Source organism: Mustela nivalis (assembly GCF_964662115.1).
Source record: "Mustela nivalis genome assembly, chromosome: 2".
NCBI classification, from domain to species: domain Eukaryota; kingdom Metazoa; phylum Chordata; class Mammalia; order Carnivora; family Mustelidae; genus Mustela; species Mustela nivalis.
Window position 1 is genome coordinate 19,470,853 of NC_139021.1, and position 22,277 is coordinate 19,493,129.

At 40.5% G+C, this 22,277-nt stretch overlaps 1 protein-coding gene across 2 annotated transcripts in view; it reads right to left on the bottom strand.

Moving 5' to 3' along the window:
* Positions 1–22,277, bottom strand: part of DEPTOR (DEP domain containing MTOR interacting protein) — a 133,352-nt gene that overhangs the window by 63,475 nt on the left and 47,600 nt on the right. For both annotated transcript variants that reach the window (XM_082721782.1, XM_082721781.1), the window contains exon 4: positions 235–413. In XM_082721782.1, the coding sequence (XP_082577908.1) occupies positions 235–413 (179 nt within the window). The remainder of the gene's footprint in view (positions 1–234; positions 414–22,277) is intronic.

Here is a 22,277-nt window from a genome sequence, read left to right on the forward strand (position 1 = left end):
ATCTATAAGAACAATATATCCCAGGGAGTAAATGTTCCTTTAGCCTGGGTCCCAGCACGAGAACGCACGGCCAGCGCAGCTGAACCTGAGCCCAGTTTGGAGACAGGCTAAGCGGAGCCCAGGCCCGTGCAGAGGAACAACAAACCCATGAGTTAGAATCACACACGGGCCATTGTAAGCCACATGATTTTAGGGTCGTCCGTGACCTCAGCGGAAGCCACCCCGCACACTCACCATGTTGTATGATGCCGTGTTCCATGAGCCGGTGGCAGAGCTGCTCGGCCTCCTTCCTTGTGGTGGCCTCGCCTTCCTGGACCAGCCAATCCAGGAACTCAGACGCCATGAAGGTGCGCTCATACTTGACCCCTTCCTCTTCCCTGGGCTGCAGCAGCGTGTTTTCAGGGCTCATCAGCCTGGGAGGAAGGAAGGGAAGAAAAATAAGCCTACAGGGAGGAAAAATTGCTCCTTTGAAATCCCACATCCTATGTGTCTGCAATCTCACAGCCAAGTTGTTAGACAGATGTGGCCATCATGTGGTGTCACACATGTCATTTCTAACAGCAGGACCTGCTTCAGGAGTGAACAAGATGCATTTTCTCCTGGTAACTGAAAGAAAAGGAAAACAAAACAAAACAAAACAAAAACTGGTGGGGTGCCTGGCTGCCTCTTTCGATAGGGCACACAACTATTGATTGTTGTAAGTTCAAGCCTCACATTGGATATAGGAATTTCTTAAAAAAAGAAAAGAAGAGAAGAGAAAAGAAGAGACAAGAATAGGAAAGAAGAAAAAAAATAAAATAAAAACAAAGCCCTGGAAATGTAATCCGAAACCCGCAGTAGCAGACTGCATTCCATTTAGGTACCTTGAAAAGGGCAATTTATGGACCCAGCCTTTCTAAAAAGGTTAGTATTTCTTTCCTCAAGGAGTTATTCAGTTTCCCAAACCACTGGGCTTACAAGACAACTATCCCAGGTTGAATACTTGTGTCCCCTCAAAATTCATATACTGAAATGTTGATGTCCAGTGTGATAGTATTGGGAACAGGGATCTTTGGGGGGGTTATTTCATAGGATAAAGCCCCCCACGATAGGATTACTGCCCTTGCAAGAAGAGACAGAGATCTTGGCTCTGCCTTCTTTCTTGACGAGGACATGAGAAGACTGTCTGCAAACCCAGGAGAGGGCTCTCACTAGACCCAGGTCTATGCGGCGCCTTGATCTTGGACTTCCCGGCTTCCCAGCTGTGAGAAATAAGAGTTTATTGTTTAAGCCACCCAGTCTGTGACATTTGTTCCAGCAGCCTGCGCTGACGTAAGCCACTCCTTCACAACACCCCCGTTCCCACAGAACTTGTTTCTCACGCCTCCTTCTCCGGCGTTCTCCAACTGCCCTCGCTTCTGTCCTCACCACACCTCCCGAAAAACTCCAACAGGGGCATTTTGAAGATCCCCATTTGAGCTGGTGTTAAGAGCATTAGATGCTACTGAACATTTCCCTCACGCGGAGGAGCATCACCGTGTCCTGCTTTCCCTCTTGTCCCTCTCTTCCGACCTCCTTCTCGGTTGGTTATCTTTGTATTGGCTCCTGCTAATCTCCCTGGACTTTAAAGGCTGGAATCTCTTGAGATTCGGTTCCCCAAATACCTCTTTTCTTCTTGCTTAGTCTCTCAGGGAAGTTCATTCAACCTCCTGGCTTCAATTGCCATCCATGTCCCAAGGATCTCCAACATGATGTTTCTGGATCAGGCCTATATTCCCAACTCTGGACCTTTGGATCCATACAGACATCTCAAAGACCTCAACATCAACAAACCCAAACCTGAACCCAGGTTCTTCCTCCAAACCTGGTCCTGTGCCAGTGAGTGCTTCCATCATCCTGCCAGAAAACAAGGCAGTATCTTCAATGCCTCCATGTTCCTCATTACCCCCCATCCAGGCAGTCATATGAATTGTGATTATTATATCCCAAATCATACTCACAGATCTAGGCCTTCCCCTCTCCAATGCTGTCACTACTTTAGTCCATAACACGGACACTTTTAACCCAATTACAATGGTTTCTTCATTAGACTTCACTATGTACCCCCTCCTGTTTGCAACCCAACCTCAAGCATCTAAGTTCAGACACAGCAATTAAATTTATCTTTTTCAAATTCAAACTTGATAATGTTTCAATGTTCCTACTCCTGCTGAAAACTACAATTTGGTTGCTTTGAGGCTAAACATTGAAATCCTTTATATGGCCTCTAATGCATGCATGATCTTTCCCTCTATCCCTTTAGGACCATTTTCACCTCTGACCTCATGTGCTTCAGAGATGGTCTTCTTATAGCTCTTCAATATATCATACATTATCTGCCACAGGGCCTTTGAATATGTTATTCTTGCAGCTGGAATGGTCTCCCCCACCTTTCCACTCTTCTACTCCTTAAGACTATTTGACTCCTTATCCTTTGTTATCTCTGCTATCCTTGGGTCTCCATTAGGCCATCTCATTGCTCTCTGTACAATCTGTCATTATCAGATTAAAGACTACTGTCTCTCTACTCAATTATAAGGTCCACTAGGTTATGGACCACGTTTCCCCACAAAACTTTGTTCAATGGAAAACTGAATCCCACAAAATACCAAAACCATTGTGTCATCTTCCTCTTTTAGAACGATTCCTGATTAAGTTCCTGTCTTCTGCATGAACATTTCTTTCTTTTAAGAACCCTCATTTTCTTTTCAAACTAACAATAATATGCAACACAAGTTGTACCGTTTCACTCTAGAGCAGGACAAAACCTTAGAGATCACAGTAATCCAACCCCCTCTTCATCCACACGAGAAAAATGTTACTCTCTAATACAACATTATATGTCAATCATATCTGAATTTCCAAAATCTAATTCTCATCCATATGAGAAAAAACTGAATGACGGCACTCAATGTTGCGGGTAGGAAACTTGCTCAGGGCCATGCTAAGAAGCAAGTTATACATATTTATAAATCATTTCATTTGGAGTAATTGAACCTCCACACCTGAAGGTCCATTCACAGTATATGCTTTTTCAGTGCTTTCAGCCCAATTCTGCTGTGGAAAGGATGCTGGGCTAGGAATTTGAAGACTTAAATTTAGTCGGAATAGAGCACTTGGGTGTGAGATTTAAAACAAGCCACTTTTCTCTGTTTCAGCCTCCTTTTTCTCGGGAGTAGAATGCCATTTTCACCCATGATTGGGGAAATCATCCCTGAGTGTGAATGAAACAACTCTACAGTTCAAAAGACAAGGTAGATACTATAAGTTACACTACTTAATCAATCATGGTGTCTATCCCAGGGCAGGATGGATTTGTGCCCAACAGCTATGAAGTGACAAGAGAAACTCCTTGGAACTCCCTCCAGGCTTCCCAGCAGAATCTTCAGAGTCCTGTTATATGGAAGTCATAGCCAGGCGCAGGATTGGGAATCTAGAATTCCTTCCCTGTTGACAGTCTCCATTTAAGACATACATGGACCCGCCTGGCTTTTATCTCTCTTTATAATACACTGTCCCTTCTAGCTCAGCGATTTTCCTTTTGGGTGTGCGGAGGACAAGTGGAAAGGGTTTACTAACCAGAAACATGACCTGCCAGACCTCTAGAGCTCCTGCTAAGTCGCTGGCGGCCTCTGGACAAGTGGCTGGCTAGCCCCCATTGCCAATGTGAGCTTTAGGAAAGAGACCAGCTAGCAGGCCTGCCTGCACTGACGCAGCTTGCCGTGTAAAACATGCCCCCACCAGCCTTAGTTCTTCCTCATTTCATTTCTTTTTAAAATCAAATAATGTCCCTATACACGTTCCCCTCTAAGAAGAATACTTTCACAGGACTTGACTTTGGTACTAATATGTGGTCATAGAGTTAAGGCAAGACTGACTACTTGTTACTGTGTTTTGCCATGTAGCAAGCTATCCTCAAAGCTGGTAGCTTTTAAACAACCATCATTTCATTGTATCTAAGTATTCTGTGGGTTGCCTGGGGCTCAGCTGGCAGTTCCTCTGTCACTCTTGCTAGGGGTCACTCATGAACTTGTAGGCAGACGGTGGCTAGGACTCGGTGTCTGGTGCTGCCACGCTCCTCAGTCAACAGAGCATCTCCGTCCAGTGAGGCAGCCTGGATGTTGAGATGCAGAGCCCAAGAGGGAGGGGGCAGACACTACCAGAACTAGTCTGTGGTTTTTATTGAAACCTAATCTACTTACCATACAATGAATCCGCTTAACATGTATAATTCAACAGGATTTAGACAACCATCACTACAATCCATGTTAGAACATTTCCATCACCCCAAAAGGAAACCCCATCACAATGACTTCCTCACTTCCCCACTGCCCCATCCCTAGGCAAACACTAATCTGCGTTCTGCATCTACAAATTTGCCTGCTCTACACAGTTCATAGAAATCATATGATACATGGCCCTTTGTGACTGGTTCCTTTCATTTAGCATAATGTGTTTGAAGTTCATCCATTCTGGAGTATATATTAATATTCTATTTCCTCCACAGTATGACCAAATAATATTCTGTCCTATGGATATACTACATTTTTGCTCATCCATGCATCAGTTAATGGACATTTGGGTTGTTTCCATTTTGGGGTTCTTGGAATAATGCTGCTATGAATATTCATATAGGATTTTTGTGTAGACATATGTCTTTGTGTACTTCTAAGAGTAGAATTGTTGGATCACTCTGGTTACTGTTTAACCTTCTAGGAAACTGTCGGATTGTTTCCATACTGGTTGCGCCATGTTCAGTCCCACCAGTGAAGTGTGAGGGTTCTAATTTCTCCCCATCCTCGCCAGCAGTTGATACCACCTATACATTTTTCTGAGTGCCGTCCTAGCAGGTGTGAAGTGGTATCTCACTGTGGTTTTGATTTCCATTTTCCCTGATGATTAATAATATTAAGCATATTTTCATGTACTTATTTCTTCATGTGTACATATTTGGAAAAATGTCTATTCAGATCCTTAGTTCATTTTTAAAATTAGGTTACTTGTCTTTTTACTTTTGAATTTTCAATGTCTCTTATATAGGCAGGATGCAAGTTCGTTATCAGACATATGATTTGCCAATATTTTCTCCCACTCTGTGGGTTGTCTTTTCATTTTCTTCACCGTATTGCTTGTAACCCCAAAGTTTTAAATTTTGAAGTGGTCCGAATTCTCCATTTTTCTCTTTTTGTCCCTTATGTGTTTGGTATCACAGCTAAGAAACCACTGCCTGGGTCCAAGCCCAGGAAAATGTATTTGCTCCCATGTCTTCTTCTAAGAGTTTTACAGTTTCAGTCCTTATATCTCGTTCCATAATCCATCTTGAGCTCTTTTTTCTATAAGGCATGGGACTGGGGCCCGCCTTCATTCTTTCACATGTGGCTATCCTGCTGTTCTGTCACTATTTGTAGAAAGATTATTCATCCCCCGCTGAATTATCTTGGCACTTATCAAAAACCAATCAACCCAGCCAGGCTTTCTAAATTGTTAGGCTCTGAAGTCACAGAATGTCAATCGCCCAGAATTGCATTTATTGAAGCCATCAGACTCAGGCCAGACTCAACGGGAGGTGATACATGCACCAGCTCTTTGTGGAAAGAGCAACATGCGCATATAGAAAGAGGCGGGAATATCTGGAACCATCTGGAAAAGGAGATACCATGCTGATTTATTTTCATTAACCAATGAAAGGCAATTTCAATAGTTAGCTCATTTACAGCTGTGTGTTTTCTCTTCCTCATTTATTTAGTATTTTTTACTTAAAGTATAGGGTAGTTTCAAAAGTGTGAGATTCAAGACAAATCCAGCTTTAAATCCCAACTCTATATACATGTTAACCGTAGGGTCCTGCTTCCCTAAGTGTACACTGGGGAGTGTAAGGGTGACTATTTGGGGAGGTCTGCAGCAAGTGGGATAATGCACGAAATGCTTCAATCACAGTGCCAGCTGCCCCTGCAGCACCGAATACATTTTAGCCACGATGACGATGATGAGGATGAAGATGACAATGTTGATGATGATGATAAAAGTTTTCTAGATGGAGCCATTCTTTGATCAAATCAAAACCTTCTGTGGCAAAATGGATTGAAATTCTGTGTGTGTTTCTCCAGACAAGAAATAACAACTCTATTTTAATTAGTAATCGGAAGTATATACGAGGCTCAGAACTCTTATATTTTATAGAACAAATTCATTTTTCATCAAAATTTTCCTGCTCTCGCCTATAATCATGGCAAAAGGCCACATGTCAACTACAGTGCTAGGCATTAGCAATCCCCGCCTCCCATAAGCATGTATGAAACAGATTTTGATTGTGCATGTGAGTTGATGTCAACCTTTCCTGGATATATATCTGAGTCACATTTCCCAGACCCACTTTAACCAGGGGAAGGCAGCATTACAATAGAAGGAACTGCTACATTGAGGGGCCAGTACAGAAATAGAAATAAGATGATAGCGATCTCCTTGTGCCCTGAAAAAAAAAATCAGAATAGTTGAGAAGGCCCTATATAACATGAGAACATAGGTAAATGGTACTCAAGGGCATAAGCTAGGGAGAGTCACAATGACCCATGGGCTATGTGGCCAAAAAGGTGGTTTAGGATTCAGAAAGTTAGCTTTTTAAAAAATCCTGTGTTAACATAACGATAAATTATTTTGAAAGGCAAAATATGGAACTTAATATATATGAGAACCATTAAAAATTAAATATTCATTTACCCAAATATTAAAAGAGTTTCTTACCCCTGGGGGTAGTTTGTGAATGATTTTTGTTTCCTTCTTAATGGAATACTCTATTACTCAAATTATTCCCCAGAGAGAAGGTACTGTTTTTGTAACCTGGGAAAAATATTATCAATAAAGAAGTTATATTAAGTTTTGTTTTGTTGGGGTTTTTGTTGTTGTTGTTTTGTGTTTATAGGGAGAGCATGCACACACAAAAGAAGGGGGCAAGGGATGGGCAGAGGGAGAGGGGGAGATAGAATCTTCAGCAGGCTCCAAGTTCAGCGCAGAGCCCCATGCAGGGCTCGATCATACGACCCTGAAATCATGTCCTGAGCCAGGATGAAGAGTGAGATGGCTCAACCCAACTGACTGAGCCATCAAGTCTCCCTGAGGTTAAATTTATGCTTAACTGCATCACTTGTTCCTGACAAAACATTTATATTAATACCCAATACAATAAAGAAGCTCCCAATATATAATTATATATTTACCCGTATATTCCCAAAATATAGCTTGAATGTAAAACACTGACTTCTGTGATTAGAAAGAAGGTATTAATTAGGTAGAAATGCTTATATGAGTATGGGTATTTTAAAGTATTATGTTATTATCTATGGAACAGATGCTATACTGATAAACTGACATAATTTTCATATTAGACTTGGAATCAGTAAACAGAAAACTATTCAGTTAATACGAGTAAAGATGGTATACACTGGAAAGGGTGAAGGAAAAAAAAGAAAAAACAGCATTTTACATCTTTTGCCAATGAATATCTTTTACCTACTTTCACCCTGCTTTCGTCTTCCTATTACACACTGAATTGAACATCCTCATTTTCGACTTTATTCCTTACTCGTGCTGTTCCCTCACATCTCCTCTCCTTTCTCTCTTGAAGAAATCCAAACCATTCTTTAAAAGGGGGTGGGGGGCGCCTGGGTGGCTCAGTGGTTAAAGCCTCTGCCTTCAGCTCAGGTCATGATCCCAGGGTCCTGGGATCGAGCCTCACATTGGGCTCTCTGCTCAGCAGGGAGCCGGCCTCCTCCTCTCTCTCTCTCTCTCTCTGCCTGCCTCTCTGCCTACTTGTGATCTGTCTGTCAAATAAATTTAAAAAAAAAAATCATAAAAGGGGGTGGGAGGTCACTGTACAATGATACAGGTTGTTCACTGTACAAGGAAACCTGGCTTCAGGTAAAAAGGAGGGCTGAAGTCTAGCCCTAATTCCTCATGAGCAGTCCTGCGTGGAAAAGAATGCACTAGCCAGAAGGAAAGGGTAAAAATTACCTGGTTCTCATTTGCACTAGGTGCGAAATGATGCAGTTGGCCTCTTTTAAAGGGCTGGATTGAGTACTAACTCCTCTTTGAGGCTATCCCAACTAAAGTACAATCCAGACAGCTCTCTCTCTCTGTTTTGAACTTAAAATCAGTGCCATGGTTTACATATCCATTCAATTTTTAATGCATTTGAGCTAAGCTGGAAGCTTCTGAAAGATAGACACCATGCCTTAAATGTTTTTATTTCTTAAAAAACAAACATACAAAACAAACAGAAACTGAGCCTAGGAAAGGCGTCTACATGAAGTGCTCAAATAAATACTTGTTAATCAACCGAGGGAAAACAGAATATCACAAGCAACAGGAATCGAGAGGGTGATTTGTCTTTGAAAGGTGAAATTCCTTCCTCCTTGCTTGTTATTTTAAATCTTCTGGAAGAAAAACTAGAACTTTTTAGTATTGGCTTTATGCTCTGAAGAGATTGATATTTTGGAACCTGAGCTGTAATTTTCACATTGCCCGTGGTTTTCAGTGTTGTTGTAGTAAACATTTTCAGAACTTGAGTCAGCTTTAGACAGAAGCCAAGTGCTACTGCAAGGCCACAGCTGCCCTAAAAGGCCACATTCAGCTATGGTTTCATGACTGTAAAATTACATATGAAGAGGAGAAGCCGAGCATTTCTACAACATCTTCAAAACAATTCCAACCTCTGTTGGCCTCTTCCAACAACTGTCCAGGGAAGCTGGGTTCTCAAACGTATTATAAAGGCTTCTCCTAAGGGAATCGTTATTACTTATGTTGAATGCTTCCAAAATTATTAGGAAATAGAAGCATTTGAGGCCAAAAACAAAGAAAGAAATGGGCAAAGAAAGAAGCTTAGGAGAGGCAAGATGAAGCCATGAAGACAAATTGAGGGCAATACCCACTAGGGAAAATAAGTATTTTTAAAGAGGTAAGAAAGTGATGAAAAAACTGAACACAAATGACAAGTAGGTGCTACTTTTGTACAGGTTCATGGGCTAGGTGACAGGAGGACCACTTTGTACTGTACTTTTGTGGAAGTGGCGTGAAAGAGGAAGGGAAACAGGCTCTGGTCTCTTTTTTCAACCAAGATCTTATGTTGTACGATCATAAGACTCCACTCCTCTTAAAACAGATTTAAAATCACTGTGTTGATACATCTGTGGTCAACTGATTTTTAACAAGGGTTCCAAGGCCACACAATGGGAAACAATTTTTTCCCCCCAACAAATTGTGCTGAGATGATTAGAGAGCCACATGCAAAAATAATAATAATAATAATAATAATAATAATAATAATAAATTTTTAAAGTTAAAAAATGAAGTTAGACCCTTACCTCACACCTTATACAAAAAAAAATATATATATATATATATATGTATATATATATATATATATATATATTAAAGACCTAAGTGTAAGAGTTAAAACCATAAAATTTTTATAGGAAAACATACGGGTAAATTTTCAAGACCTTGGATTGGGCAAAGGATTCTTCGTTAGGACACCAAAAGCACCAGTGACAAAATAAAAAATAGATAAATGGGACTACATCAACATTTACAACTCTCATACTTCAAAGGCATCAGTAAGAATGCGAAAAGACAGCTCACAGAATAGGAGAAAATATTTGCAAAGCATATATCTGACAGTGCATTTGCATCCAGAATACATAAAGAACACTTAAAGCTCAATAATAAAGAAAAATAACCCAATTTCCAAGTGGACTAATGATCTCAATAAGCCAGAGAAGACACACAAATGGCCAATAAGCACATAGAAAGAGGCTAGCATCATTGGTCATCAAGAACTGCTAACCAAAACCACAATAAGCTATCATTTCACACCCCTTAGTTGGCTAGAATCAAAGAATCAGATTATAACAAGTTGTTTGCAAGGATGTGGGGAAATTGGATGCTTCATAAACTATTGGTGGAAATGTAAAATGGTGCAGCCACTGCAGAAAACAATCTCTCAGTTCCTCAAACCACTACATGATTCAGTCATTCTACTCCTTGCTGTATAACCAGGAGAAATGAAAACATACGTCCACAGAAAAACTTGTGAACACCAATGTTCATAGCAGCACTATTCATCATTGCCAAAAATTAGAACCAACCAAGCGCCCATCCACTGATGAAACTGAAAATGTTATCTATCCGTACAACGGAATAGTCTTAGGCTACAAAAAGGAATGAAGTAGTGATATAAACTACAAAGGGTTGAACCTTGAAAAACATAATAAATGAAAGAAGCCAGTCACCAAAGATCATGTATTGTATCATTCCATTCACATGAGATGATCAGAAAAGAAAAAGCTAGAGGGACAGAAAGTAAATTAGTTGCTTAGGGACAGATGAAAGAATAGGGAAGTGACAGGTAAGAGTTAAGAGAGTTTCTTTCTGAGGTGATGAAAATGTTCTACAATTGCAATTGGTAATGACTGCACATATCTATGAATATACTAACAAGCATTAAAAAGTATAGTTTATTGGGTCAATTACATAACATGGGAATTGATCTTAGTAAAGTTGTTAAAAATAATACTCATTCATCAATTCAATAAATATTTATTGAGCATCTTCTATGTCCCAGGAGATGCAGAAATGAAAAGACATGGTCCTTGACCTTAAATTGCTCACACTCCAGCAGAAAAGCAAACATTAAAAACCCATAGGCAAGACAGATAAATGTCATAACAGAGTCAGAAGTACACAGATAACAAAAGGAAAGCAAGGAATCTAGGAGTGATGTGGTTGATTCCCTTCTCCTCTGCTCTTCCCTATCAGCACAAATGGCTCCAGAGAGAGGCAATGAGAAGCAGTCCTGGGTTTGAATCTCTATGATTTCTAAGCTGTGGTTGGGCTCTATGATCCTGGATTTCCTCTTGCATATAATGAAGATAATAATGCTTACTTCAATGGGGTTGTAAAAATTATAGCTAATCTATAAGAGAGTCAGGCATATCACCTGGCACAAAGTAGCAGTGAGCAAATGAAATACACAGGCACATACACACACCCCAGAGAGTCAAACCTCATCAACCCTGTCAGTCCTTGTCAGGTTGTCCAACAGTTCAAACTAACCAGAAGAAACAATTAATTCCAGGCATTTGGGGAGAGGAAGTGGCATTCAGGTAACAGATGAAACATATAAAAGCCAAAGAAGTTTAATTACTTAAAAATATATTTTCTATTCTAATGAATGTTAACACTGGTGCTAACGTCAATTTTGTTTAGAATATTAAATTATGGTAGACTACAGGGGCACCTGGGTGGCTCAGTGGGTTGGGCTGCTGCCTTTGGCTCGGGTCATGATCTCAGGTTCCTGGGATAGTGTCCCGCATCGGGCTCTCTGCTCAGCAGGGAGCCTGCTTCCTTCTCTCTCTCTCTGCCTGCCTCTCAGTGTACTTGTAATTTCTCTCTGTCAAATAAATAAATAGGATCTTTAAAAAAAAAAATTATGGTAGACTACAGAGACAAGTTTTTAAAAAATACTATTTGGGGAAAGGTGGTTTCATAGGTGGATTAAATTTGTGAAAATTTATTAAGCTGTACACTTAGGATATGTGTACTTTACATATATTACAGTTCAATAAATTGAAATTTGTAGTTCAACTTTAAACTTGAACTACAAATTTAAATTTGATAAAGTTAAAAATCCAGCTTGCCTTTCATTCTGGTCTGAAAGACTCTTCTGTTAGAGGTTCTGAAATTAATAAATGTTTTCTGTCACTTTGGTGCTTTTTTTCATTTGATCGAACAATGTCTTTGCTTATACTCCCCAGCTCTGTGTGAGGACACAGTAATTAAGTAGGGATGTTTTCATTTAGCAAATAAAGCAAGATAAACAGCATAGGAACTATACTTCTTGGATTCATTTTGATATTTAAAGCCAAAGCCACCAACCTCAGGGAACTTCCATACAAAGGCTCTAATGTAAGAACACTCTCCTTCCTTAAAAACTCCCAACCACATCTTCCCCTGGTGCCACTCCTAAAACATCCACTTCTGCTTCGCTCCAAAATGTGCCTCTTCTCTCAGAAGGTCCTGCCCGCTCTTCTACTCTGTGTGCGTTCTCCTGTCCCTATGTGGCAGAATGTCTGGCATAGCCTCTTCGTGCCCATCCCTTCCCTTGATCCATTCATTTTAGAACTTTAACATTTAAAAACAAATCAGCGATTTCCTCTAGAAAGGACTCTCAGTTCTTGATCGCTTCCAGATGTAAGCAGGGGTCATGGTACTCAAAGCATATTAGGGAGGATATTTCATTTCTACAGGTTCACTCAAATTACAATTTTAGTTTTTAATGCCAATTGTGGGGAAAAGAAGAGTGTGCATTATGAGCAACTTTGACGGGATCACTCTTTAGGAACTGGAGGTTTAAAGCGTGTTTCTTGGTCCGTCTCAAATTCACTTGCCTTACCTGTAAATTCATGGTGAAAATCTCTCCCTCTTACTTAGAGGTGTAGGAAGAATTAAGTGAAGTAATATGTGAAAAATATTTAGGATGGTGCCTAGAGCAGGGAGTGCTCAATAAACGATGGCTATGTTTACTATTCTTATTCTTTGAACATCTATACTAAGACCCACTAAGTCCCTACAATAAGTAAATACAAATACAGAGATCTTAGATGATCAAATACTTCTCCCTGGTTTTACTCAAATTTAAACATGCCACAGGTTAGGAAAAAGAGAAAGGGGCTAACCATTGGTTTCTTTCCTAAATAAGAATGACCTAGATCCATGACCTCAATGGGCTTCTGGTCCAACTGGAGAGAATGAGACCCAATCACATCGGGGAGATGGCTGCTGTAGTTCTGGGCTAGAACCCAGGGTGAAACAGGAGCAGAAAGGGAGCCAAAATAATCTGCTTCAATCCAACCACACTCCATACTTGCACAACAGTAGTGACTGAGAGAATCTGGTGCCAGTTCCAACATCCCGTCATGCTTTTTTTTTTTTTTTTACAGATGGAGTATGGTCACTTCTGTATCCCTGTCCACTCAAGGAGGTACAAGATAACTCCTATCAGTGCCCAGATGGGTCTCACTGGCTTATCAACCAAGGTCCCCACAGGAAACGACATGGATGGGCAAATGAGCTACTAAAATTTGGTCCATAATGAAAGAGCTACTGATGCTATGGCCAGGGTTAAAGGCAATGGCCAAGTAAAGCTCCCAGACTAGTGGACTGTAGTGATCATTAACAACTCCAGGCCTGACGATTCTGGAGGGAGAAAAGGTTCCAAAGCATAAAAGAGATGTGGGGAAGAAGAGGGCTGGCTGACAGGAGCTGAGGCCTTCAATAGTGGGAAGGGAACAGAGAATTATCACCCTGACCTCACTGTCCTCCCTCCCACTTACTTCCTGTTCATGCCCCCCCCATGGACGGAGGCTATGGCCATGGAGATGGTGATGACCTCTGCCCATTTGGTTAGCCCCTGGGGCACACAGAGGGCTGCGACCTGGAGAGAATGGAACTGGAGGATGAACAAAAATGTCCCACATCCAGGCTGGGAATCTCACCACACTAAATATGACTCTAGTGTAGAAAGGGACATGGTTTTTTTTTTTTTTTTAATAGTCTAGGTAACATAAGGATACTTTTGCCTATATGCATTTTCCCTTATGGATTAGAAATACACCTCCTGCATTAGATGAGGCTCTGCTGAGCTTTACCTCAGTCCTCACAACAAATCTGTGAATTACACATCTTTCTTTCAATTTTGTAGATGAAAAAAAACCAGGGTCAGAAAGGTTGAATGTTTCAATAAGAGGCAGGCCAAGAACTCCGACACAGGCTTCTCCAATTCCAAAAATCATAAATGGCTTTTTCCTTTTACCAAGTTGACAAGGAGCAACAGAAAGAGACTGATTGGCAAACTAAATGTTACAGAGACTTGGCCCACAGCTCTGCAATCACACGAGATCAGGGAAACATGGCAGAAATAACCAGCACAGTCCACCTCCACTGCCACCGAACCCAGTCTACTGGTGAAGCAGCAATGCGTTTACTTTCAAATAATTTCTAAATAACACCTAGAGCTAGAAATCTACAGATGACAAGCTAGGGCTGATGGCTTCTCATGGGCACAGCTGGCCTGGTGCCTGTTCTGTGGGTTAACAAAGCTGGACTATTACAGCCATATGTTACAGGGGGATGGCATTACCAAGGGACAGCAAGAATATGATTTCCCAAACTAGACTCAAAGACTGTTTTCACAACCATTTAAAAATCTCCTAAGCTGCCTGTGGCTCACTATCATCTAGTTGTCTTCATTTCTGCTACCACTCCAGCTTGAAGCTACAGAAACTTTTTGAAGCAGAATGTGCAGACTGAAAAGTGGTTCAGAACATGGGCTCTGATGCTGGAAACCAGGTTTGGAAAGGGGCCTCGCATTTTCTGGCTGTGAAGGTAAGCAACTCAGTTCACCTCTCTAGCTTGGATCTCCTTATTTGCCAAAGGGAGGACAACAGTATTTAGCTCATTAGTTTAGAGTGAGGCAATTCCTTCAGTCAGTACCTAGTCCTAACAGTACGGGGACCATCACCTTGCTGTCTTTCTCAAGCTTGCTGGTACTCTAAGCTGACTGACTGCTTTCTGTCCACCTCTCACCAGCTTTGTTTTTTAAGTGATTTAAAATTTTTTAATTTATTTTATCTATTTAATTGTGACAATAAACATAAATTCTTCCCATTTAGCTATTTTTAGGTTATAGTTCAGTAGCATTAAGTAGCTTCACGTGAATCTACAATCATCACCACCATCCATCTCGAGAACTTTTTCATCTCCCCAAACTGAAACTCTATACCCACTAAATAATAACTCCCCATTACCCACCCCACAATGCCAGGCTCTGACAACCTACTCTTTGTCATTATGAAATTGAGTACTCTAGGGACCTCGCAAAAGTGGAATCATATGACCTTTGTCCATTTGTGACACAGCATAATGTCACCCATGATGTAGCAAGTGTCATAATTTTCTTCCTTTTTAAAGCTAAATAACAAAAATAAATAAATAAATAAATAAATAAATAATAGATAAAGCTAAATAATATCCCATTGTATGTAAATATCACATTTTGTTCATCCATTCATCCATCAATAGACCAATATTGGCTCCTTTGACCTTTTATTTATTGTAAATAATACTGCTGTGAATATGGGTGTACAGATATCTGTTTAAATCCCTGATTTCAGTTCCTCTGGGTACATACCCCCAGAAGTGGAATTGCTAAGTCATCTGATATATATATGTTTAATTTTTTGAGGACTCCCTCCCCCACACCATTTTCCCAGTAGCTACACCATTCCCACCAGCAATGCAAAAGGGTTCCAGTTTCTCCACATCCTCACCAACACTGTGATTTATCATTTGTTTGTTTGTTTGTTTGTTTTGGTGACCACCACCCTGATGAGTGTGAAGCAGCTGTAAAACCACTTTTTGTGTTTCTAACGACTCTGTGTTCCCAGATGCATTTCACCACCCCTACTGCCCAGTCTCTGGGCATCACTAAATGTGCAGACACTGGCTAGTTCTATTCCTGGAGAACTGGCCCAAGCTCAGATACCTGGACCAAACTAGCCAGGAGGTTGGCTCCTACTTCACCCTTCCTTGGCAGGCTGAAGTTGCAGCTGTTAAAAATAGGAAAATCAACAAAATTAGGTGAACCAGGGCTGGTTCATTTCAACATGCTGCACATTGTCTTCCATACTCTCAACTACACTTAGAATGTATAAGGCAGTGTTTAGAGAAATTATTTGAAAATAACTGCAGTATAAAACTCGTGTTGGGGTGCCTGGGTGGCTCAGTTGGTTGGGTATCTACCTTTGGCTCAGGTCATGATCCCAGTCCTGGGATCGAGCCTCACATCGGGCTCCTTGCTCAGTGGAGAGCCTGCTTCTTCCTCTGCCTGCTGCTCCCCCTGCTTTTTGTTTTCTCTCTCTCAATCTGACAAATAAATAAATAAAATATTTTTAAAAATAAAAAATAAATAATAAATAATATTTGTGTTGATATTGAAAATGATAAAACAGTGAGTTTGTTTTATATGGTCTCCCCCGACAAATTATTAAACATTTTAATAACTCATCAGGTGAAACACAATTTTGCATAAAGAAAGCTTTTTTTTTTTTTTCTGAAGAAAAGAAACAAAGAAGAGGTGGTTAGGAGCATCCAGCAAGGATGTGGTTCTAGGTCAAAAGTTTCTCGTGACTCTACTTAGAGCTGCACACATAATGAAACTACGTACTTTTTTTTTTTTTACGTTTTTGTCTTAAAATGATTGTTAAACACCCTGTGAGAGGGGATGATGGCCCTTTAAAATTGGCCCTGTTTTAAAACTTTTTAAACAACAAATCTCCTTTCTCAAATAAAATTTTATAGAAAAATCCCATTTTTAAAAATCTCATGCTTATAACACAACATTTACTTATAAAAGTTAAGCAATGAAACCTATAAGGGAGTTTTGATTAACATACAAAATACAGAAGTCAGGACACTGGTGAGGATATTCATTGCTCCCTCAATAATCAGCACAAAATCCAATTAATATGTGCATTTTTGTTTTAGTTGCTCGGAGATAATTCTCCATGGATCTTACACGTCTCTTTATATCTTGCAAGCAGAAGCAGGGACAGCATATGTTCTAAACTATCTTTTCAAGAATACTTGTATAGTGAGCAGACTTGGAAGGCAGGTAGTGACAGTCTCTGAAGCAAAAGGGCAGATTGGCTTACTATCCTGTATAAGAAAGATAATGTCTTGCTCTGTGCTAAAGAGCAGTTTGCGTAATGACTATTACAAAAAACTCAGGTTCCTCAAGCTTGGGATCCTCTTCTGTAACCCAGCCCTGGCAGGCGTCAGGTGGCCTCCATTGTGCTATTCTATGGGAAGTGAGGCTTGGGGAACTGGTTCCAGAAAATGTAATACTCTGGTTATTACTACTGCTGAGAGCAACAAACTGTCCCTTGTCTCTGACCCAGGGGTCTCCTGTCTTCTGCCAGCACCCTGGAAATGGTGGCAGGCAAATTTGTTAGCTTGCAAATAGGGTAAAATCTCAAGATTCTTAACAGTTCTTGACATCGAAATCATCCCTTGTGACTCAGACAAGCCATTGCAAAAGGGAATAACTTTTAACCCACTTACGATGCAATCCTAGGACACTCTCCAAATAAACCAAGAAGACAGGAAAGTTTATTCCAAGATTCTATGAATCATTGTTAAACTGGGCAGCACAAGTAAACTGTGACAGTGCTGTACATAGCCTATTAGAAAGTATTTTTATTAGGGTATGCAAAATAATTAAAACACATTTTGAACACAAAATTTGAATCAATCCATAGAACTCTGTATCCTCATTTGGAAAGCACTTCTCTCCCAGAAATGGAACAAGATAGGGTCAAAAGTGTGAAGACTTTATTTATTTTTTTTAAAGATTTTATTTTATTTATTTGACAGAGAGAGAGAGAGATCACAAGTAGGCAGAGAGAAAGGGGGAAGCAGGCTCCCTGCTCAGCAGAGAGCCCAATGCGGGGCTCGATCCCAGGACACTGAGACCATGACCTGAGCCGAAGGCAGAGGATTAACCCACTGAGCCACCCAGGTGCCCCACTGAAGACTTTATTTCTATGTATTTACTTATTTTTGCTGCAGCTCCATGCTTTAGAGCTACATCAGTCATTAAGCCTCTCTCCAGTTCATGTTCCCCACCTCTGCAGTGGGATGAACTGTGTCTCCCAGGTTTGACTCCCAGAGTTGCACAGGGGATCACACACATTAATACATAAGATGCCTTATAAACCCTAAGGAGGCAAGAGAAGGTAAATCTCTGATTACTGTTGTTTGCCATTAAAAGCAAGTTCTCTGTAGCTCTTTCAGGGACCAGGCTCGGCAGCTCAAGGCAATCACAGCGTGTAGAGTCCTTTGTTCATTCAACAAATATTTATTGTGCCAGGCACTGGGAGGGAACAGGAAAAAGATCCCAGGGGCACATGGTAGAGAAACCTCTGATAAGATAAAACACACAAAAGGACTTTTCCCCTTTGGATATAGTTTCCCCCTTATATTTCCCTTCGAGGAGAGAATATAAAGGAAGCAGTGGGAACTCTAATGGTGTGCGGTGGTTTAAAGCAATTCTTCAATCAGGCTTACACTCCTAAGAAAACTAATCAGACTATCAGTGGCTGGAGAGAGGAAACTCTTGCTGCTGAGAAAAACCAAAGGCTCTTTAGGTGAAAAACGAAACTAATGTCTGTATGAACCAGACCTAGAAGAGAGCTACCTCCCTGTGAAGACTGAGGTTAAACTAGAATAGAGAAGTCTCCTCCAGGTCTCACGACAAAATCAAGGTTAGTTTCAGATGTCCATTTCAACGACTAGTTTTAGTAAGGGAAGTCCAAATGTGTACGTTCAACTCATTTTCTCTTTTATAGCTACCTCTCTTTATCAGTTTATAGAACGGATCATCCTGAGTTCAACTCATTTTAAAGTGATCTCTTTTGCTGACTGCCGAATGATAATCAAATTTTATAGCTTGGAACATGCGCTCGAAGTATCTTCTACCACAGGACATTGCTCTTCTAAGTTACGGATAATTATCCTGTTCATGCAGGTCTCATTTGAAAAGTACAAATTGGGGCACCCGGGTGGCTCAGTCCGTTAAGCATCTGCCTTCAGCTCTGGTCATGACCCCGGGGTCCTGGGATCGAGTCCCACATCGGGCTCCCTGCTCGGCGGAGAGCCTGCTTCTCCCTTTGCCTCTCTATCACTCTCTGTTCTCTCTCTCTCATGAATAAATAAGTAAAATTTAAAAAGAAAAAAGAAAAGTACAAATTGTACCGTTCCGGAGAATGTGAGTTACAGTCATGCGCTGTGTGTCTGGGGTATGTGGACCCATGCAAAATTAAGTGGGACACGGAAAGCCTCCCCCTGGAGAGACGGCAGGCCTTCTTCTAGGCACCTTCAGGTGCAGTGAAGGTCTGATGAAAGCTTCTTGATGAAAGTGCATTGTGCCTTGAATGTGCTCAGATGAATTACGCAAAATGACAAAGTCTGGGCATCGATCCAGGGGCACACATCCTCTTTCTCACACTCGCTTCCACCTGGCAGCAGGAGAGGAGCGACGGGATATGCTCCTAGTCTGAGGCAGGCCCTGTCCTGTGTGCCTTATACACTGTGTAGTTCATTTAAGCCCCACAAGGAGTCTGAAAGGTGGAGACTGGCCATATATCCATCGACTAGGAGGGCGATTACAGGCACAGTTTGGTGAAGGCCCTTGATAATTAGGCACGGAGCCAGGATTCACACCCAGGTAGCCTGGTTTCTGGACTCTTAACTTCTGGTCCGGGCTAAATAATAATGGGTATCATTTGTTTTCATTACGACTTACTACTCTAGTAGCAGCAGCTAACTTTCCTTGGGTGCTTACCCCATGCCAAGCGCTGTGCTTAGCAACGTACAGGCTGTAAATACCTCCCCGCAGCCTTTCCAGGGGAGACCCCGTCTTACTTCCGTTTATGACTACAGATCAGTGAGGTTCCGCTGTCAGCTCAAGGTCATGGAGCAAGCCAGGTGCGAGGCTGGGATTGGATTCGCACAGACTAATGTGTGAGCCCCCACACGGAGGGCTGTGCGACTCTGAAAACCACATCCACTGTCACTCACTCTGCAGAGGACTCGTGTCACCAGCTCTCCCATAACCTTTCTATTGGTGGGACACCCTGAAAGGGCCAGTTTTCACCCCTTAACCAGAATTTGTTTGAGTACCTGTGAGTTATATTCACAGGAGCCACGTGGATCCTAAGAGGTAGCAGAGTCACTGAATTTAAGTTGGAAGGACAGCTTTGCCCTACAAACCAGCAGACTGAGAAACACCTCTACAGGTTAGAAAGCCAAGTGCACCCAAGTCAGCCAGGTTCAGCAAAACCCCAGACAGAAACCACCTGGTTTCACAAAGTTCTATTAATAACACAGAACAAACAAGCAAGAGGAGAGCAAAAAGGAAATATTGACAATTCCGTCAGCCCCCCAGAGCTGCGGGGAGGTGTGGGGAGCAGCAGCCCACACACCTGTTACCCTCTCATGCTGTATCTCCAACACACAGAAATGACCTGATTGCCTCGGGTCCCAGATGCTCCTTCTCAGAAACAGGTTAGTAATGTGATGTCCCATGTATTTTATACCGTTAATTACTACGCTATTATTTCTATTATTATTTGCCATTCTATCATTAGTCTATTGAGAGAATTCAGATAAAATAATCTAGTGGAACTTAATTTATAAATAAAAGATACTGTTTTCATCACATTTTATAAAATACCATATAGATTTATCTCTTTTTTTTGTTGTTGTTAAGGTACCAATAATTATATTCCTTATGTTCTTGAGTCCCTAAATCTATAGGTAGACTCATCATGAAGAAAAATCACTTTATTCACCTCCAATGTCTACTTGGAATATTTTCATATTTTCAAATTTCCATCAGTTTTACAGAAAATTCCGTATCTGGATATTTACAATCCCCATGTTACATTTTAAGATAAACTACGTTTTGAAGAAAACATTAATTTCATAAGTTTAATCTCTATAAATAATAAAAAATGATAAATCTGTCCTAATAATAAACATTCTAAGATTTATCAACAGCCTAGTAGCAATAAGTTTGGGTTTTGGAAGTCTGGGTTCAAATCCCAGATGTTTTTATTAGTGAACTGACCTTGGGTAAGAGATCAAATCTCTCCCTGCCACATTTTCCTCATCCATAAAATGGGTACAGTTGATCTAAATCAGGGTTTGTTGTGATGATCAAACAAATGAACTAGTCAGGCAGGATGCCTGATACATAGTAATTATCTTAAAAGGAAAAAAATAAAAGGAACATATACGTTGCAAGGACTTCTTTCACAAATGTTAGAGATATCCTAAGCAAATTTCCTGGCAAAAAGAGGAAAAAAAGCTTCAATACTAAAGTAAATAAATTTCTTAAAAAGAGCTGTGAACAAAACTATTTTCTTCTTCATATAATTTTGAAAGTATACAAAGCTTATAAAATAATAGTACATGCTGGAATTCATAGAAAAGATATCCAGGGAAATATAATAAAAATGATATATAAAAATATATTAAAATTATATTAAATTTCATATTAATAAATTTTATAGTTTATATTAATATATAAGAATAAATTAATATATTTATACCAACAAATTAATATATTTTATTATTGTATAATTATATTATATATAATATATAATAAAAATTATATATTTTCAAGTAGATAAACTGAGCCATCATTCCAAAGGCCCCAATGTTTGTTCCAAGTGCATTCCAGCAACCAAGTGTAGGGCCAAGACTGCGAGGAGGCAGCTAGTTCATGCAAGGTTAAGTACCTATTAAATTACTTTTCCTAGTACTAATTTCACAAGCAGTTTGGAGGAATAAGTTTACTTGGAAATTGAGATACTGAACACTAATGACAGGAAGGCCAACTGCACACAGAAAAAAGACAGCAATATTGATCCAGGGAAATGACATGTATATTTTTGACAACATAGAATCTTATAGTTTGAAAGGACTGTCTTGGTGACCTAAACATCTAACACCTACTAGAATTTTCCAGAAGGAGCTAAGAAAGAAAAAGAAAACACCAACAATGGAAGACTCGTCATCACAGGAAACCAACTGAGGATTGCTTGAGGGGAGACGGCGGGGGGGGGGGGGGGAGATGGGGTAATTGGGGGATGGGCCTTAAGGAGGGCACGTGATGGAATGAGCACTGGGTGTTATATAAGACTAATGAACCACTGACCTCTACTTCTGAAACTAGTAAGATATTATATGTTAATCAATTGAATTTAAATAAGAATTAATAAACATAAAAAGAAAGAAAACAGCAACAGAACAAGCACTGCACTCAGATATAGAAATGGAGGTGCTGATGGACACCTTCCTTCAAATTCATGTGAGTCTGGGAGAGGAGGGATTTTCTACACTTCAGTTTTAGAAAGCAAGCGATGGGAGAAGGAACACGTAGGGGGCATGAAGCGGCATTAAGTGGTTGGACAATACCAGACTAATACCTGAAATGGCTATCATCTCTGGCGTCTGACAGCATACCACAGTCACTGAGCTAAATATTCAAGTACCTGACACATTCATTCTTTTAACTCCCACAACATCACTGAACACCTAGGAGGTGGTCCCATCACCCCTTCTCAGTCATAAAAGAGGACACT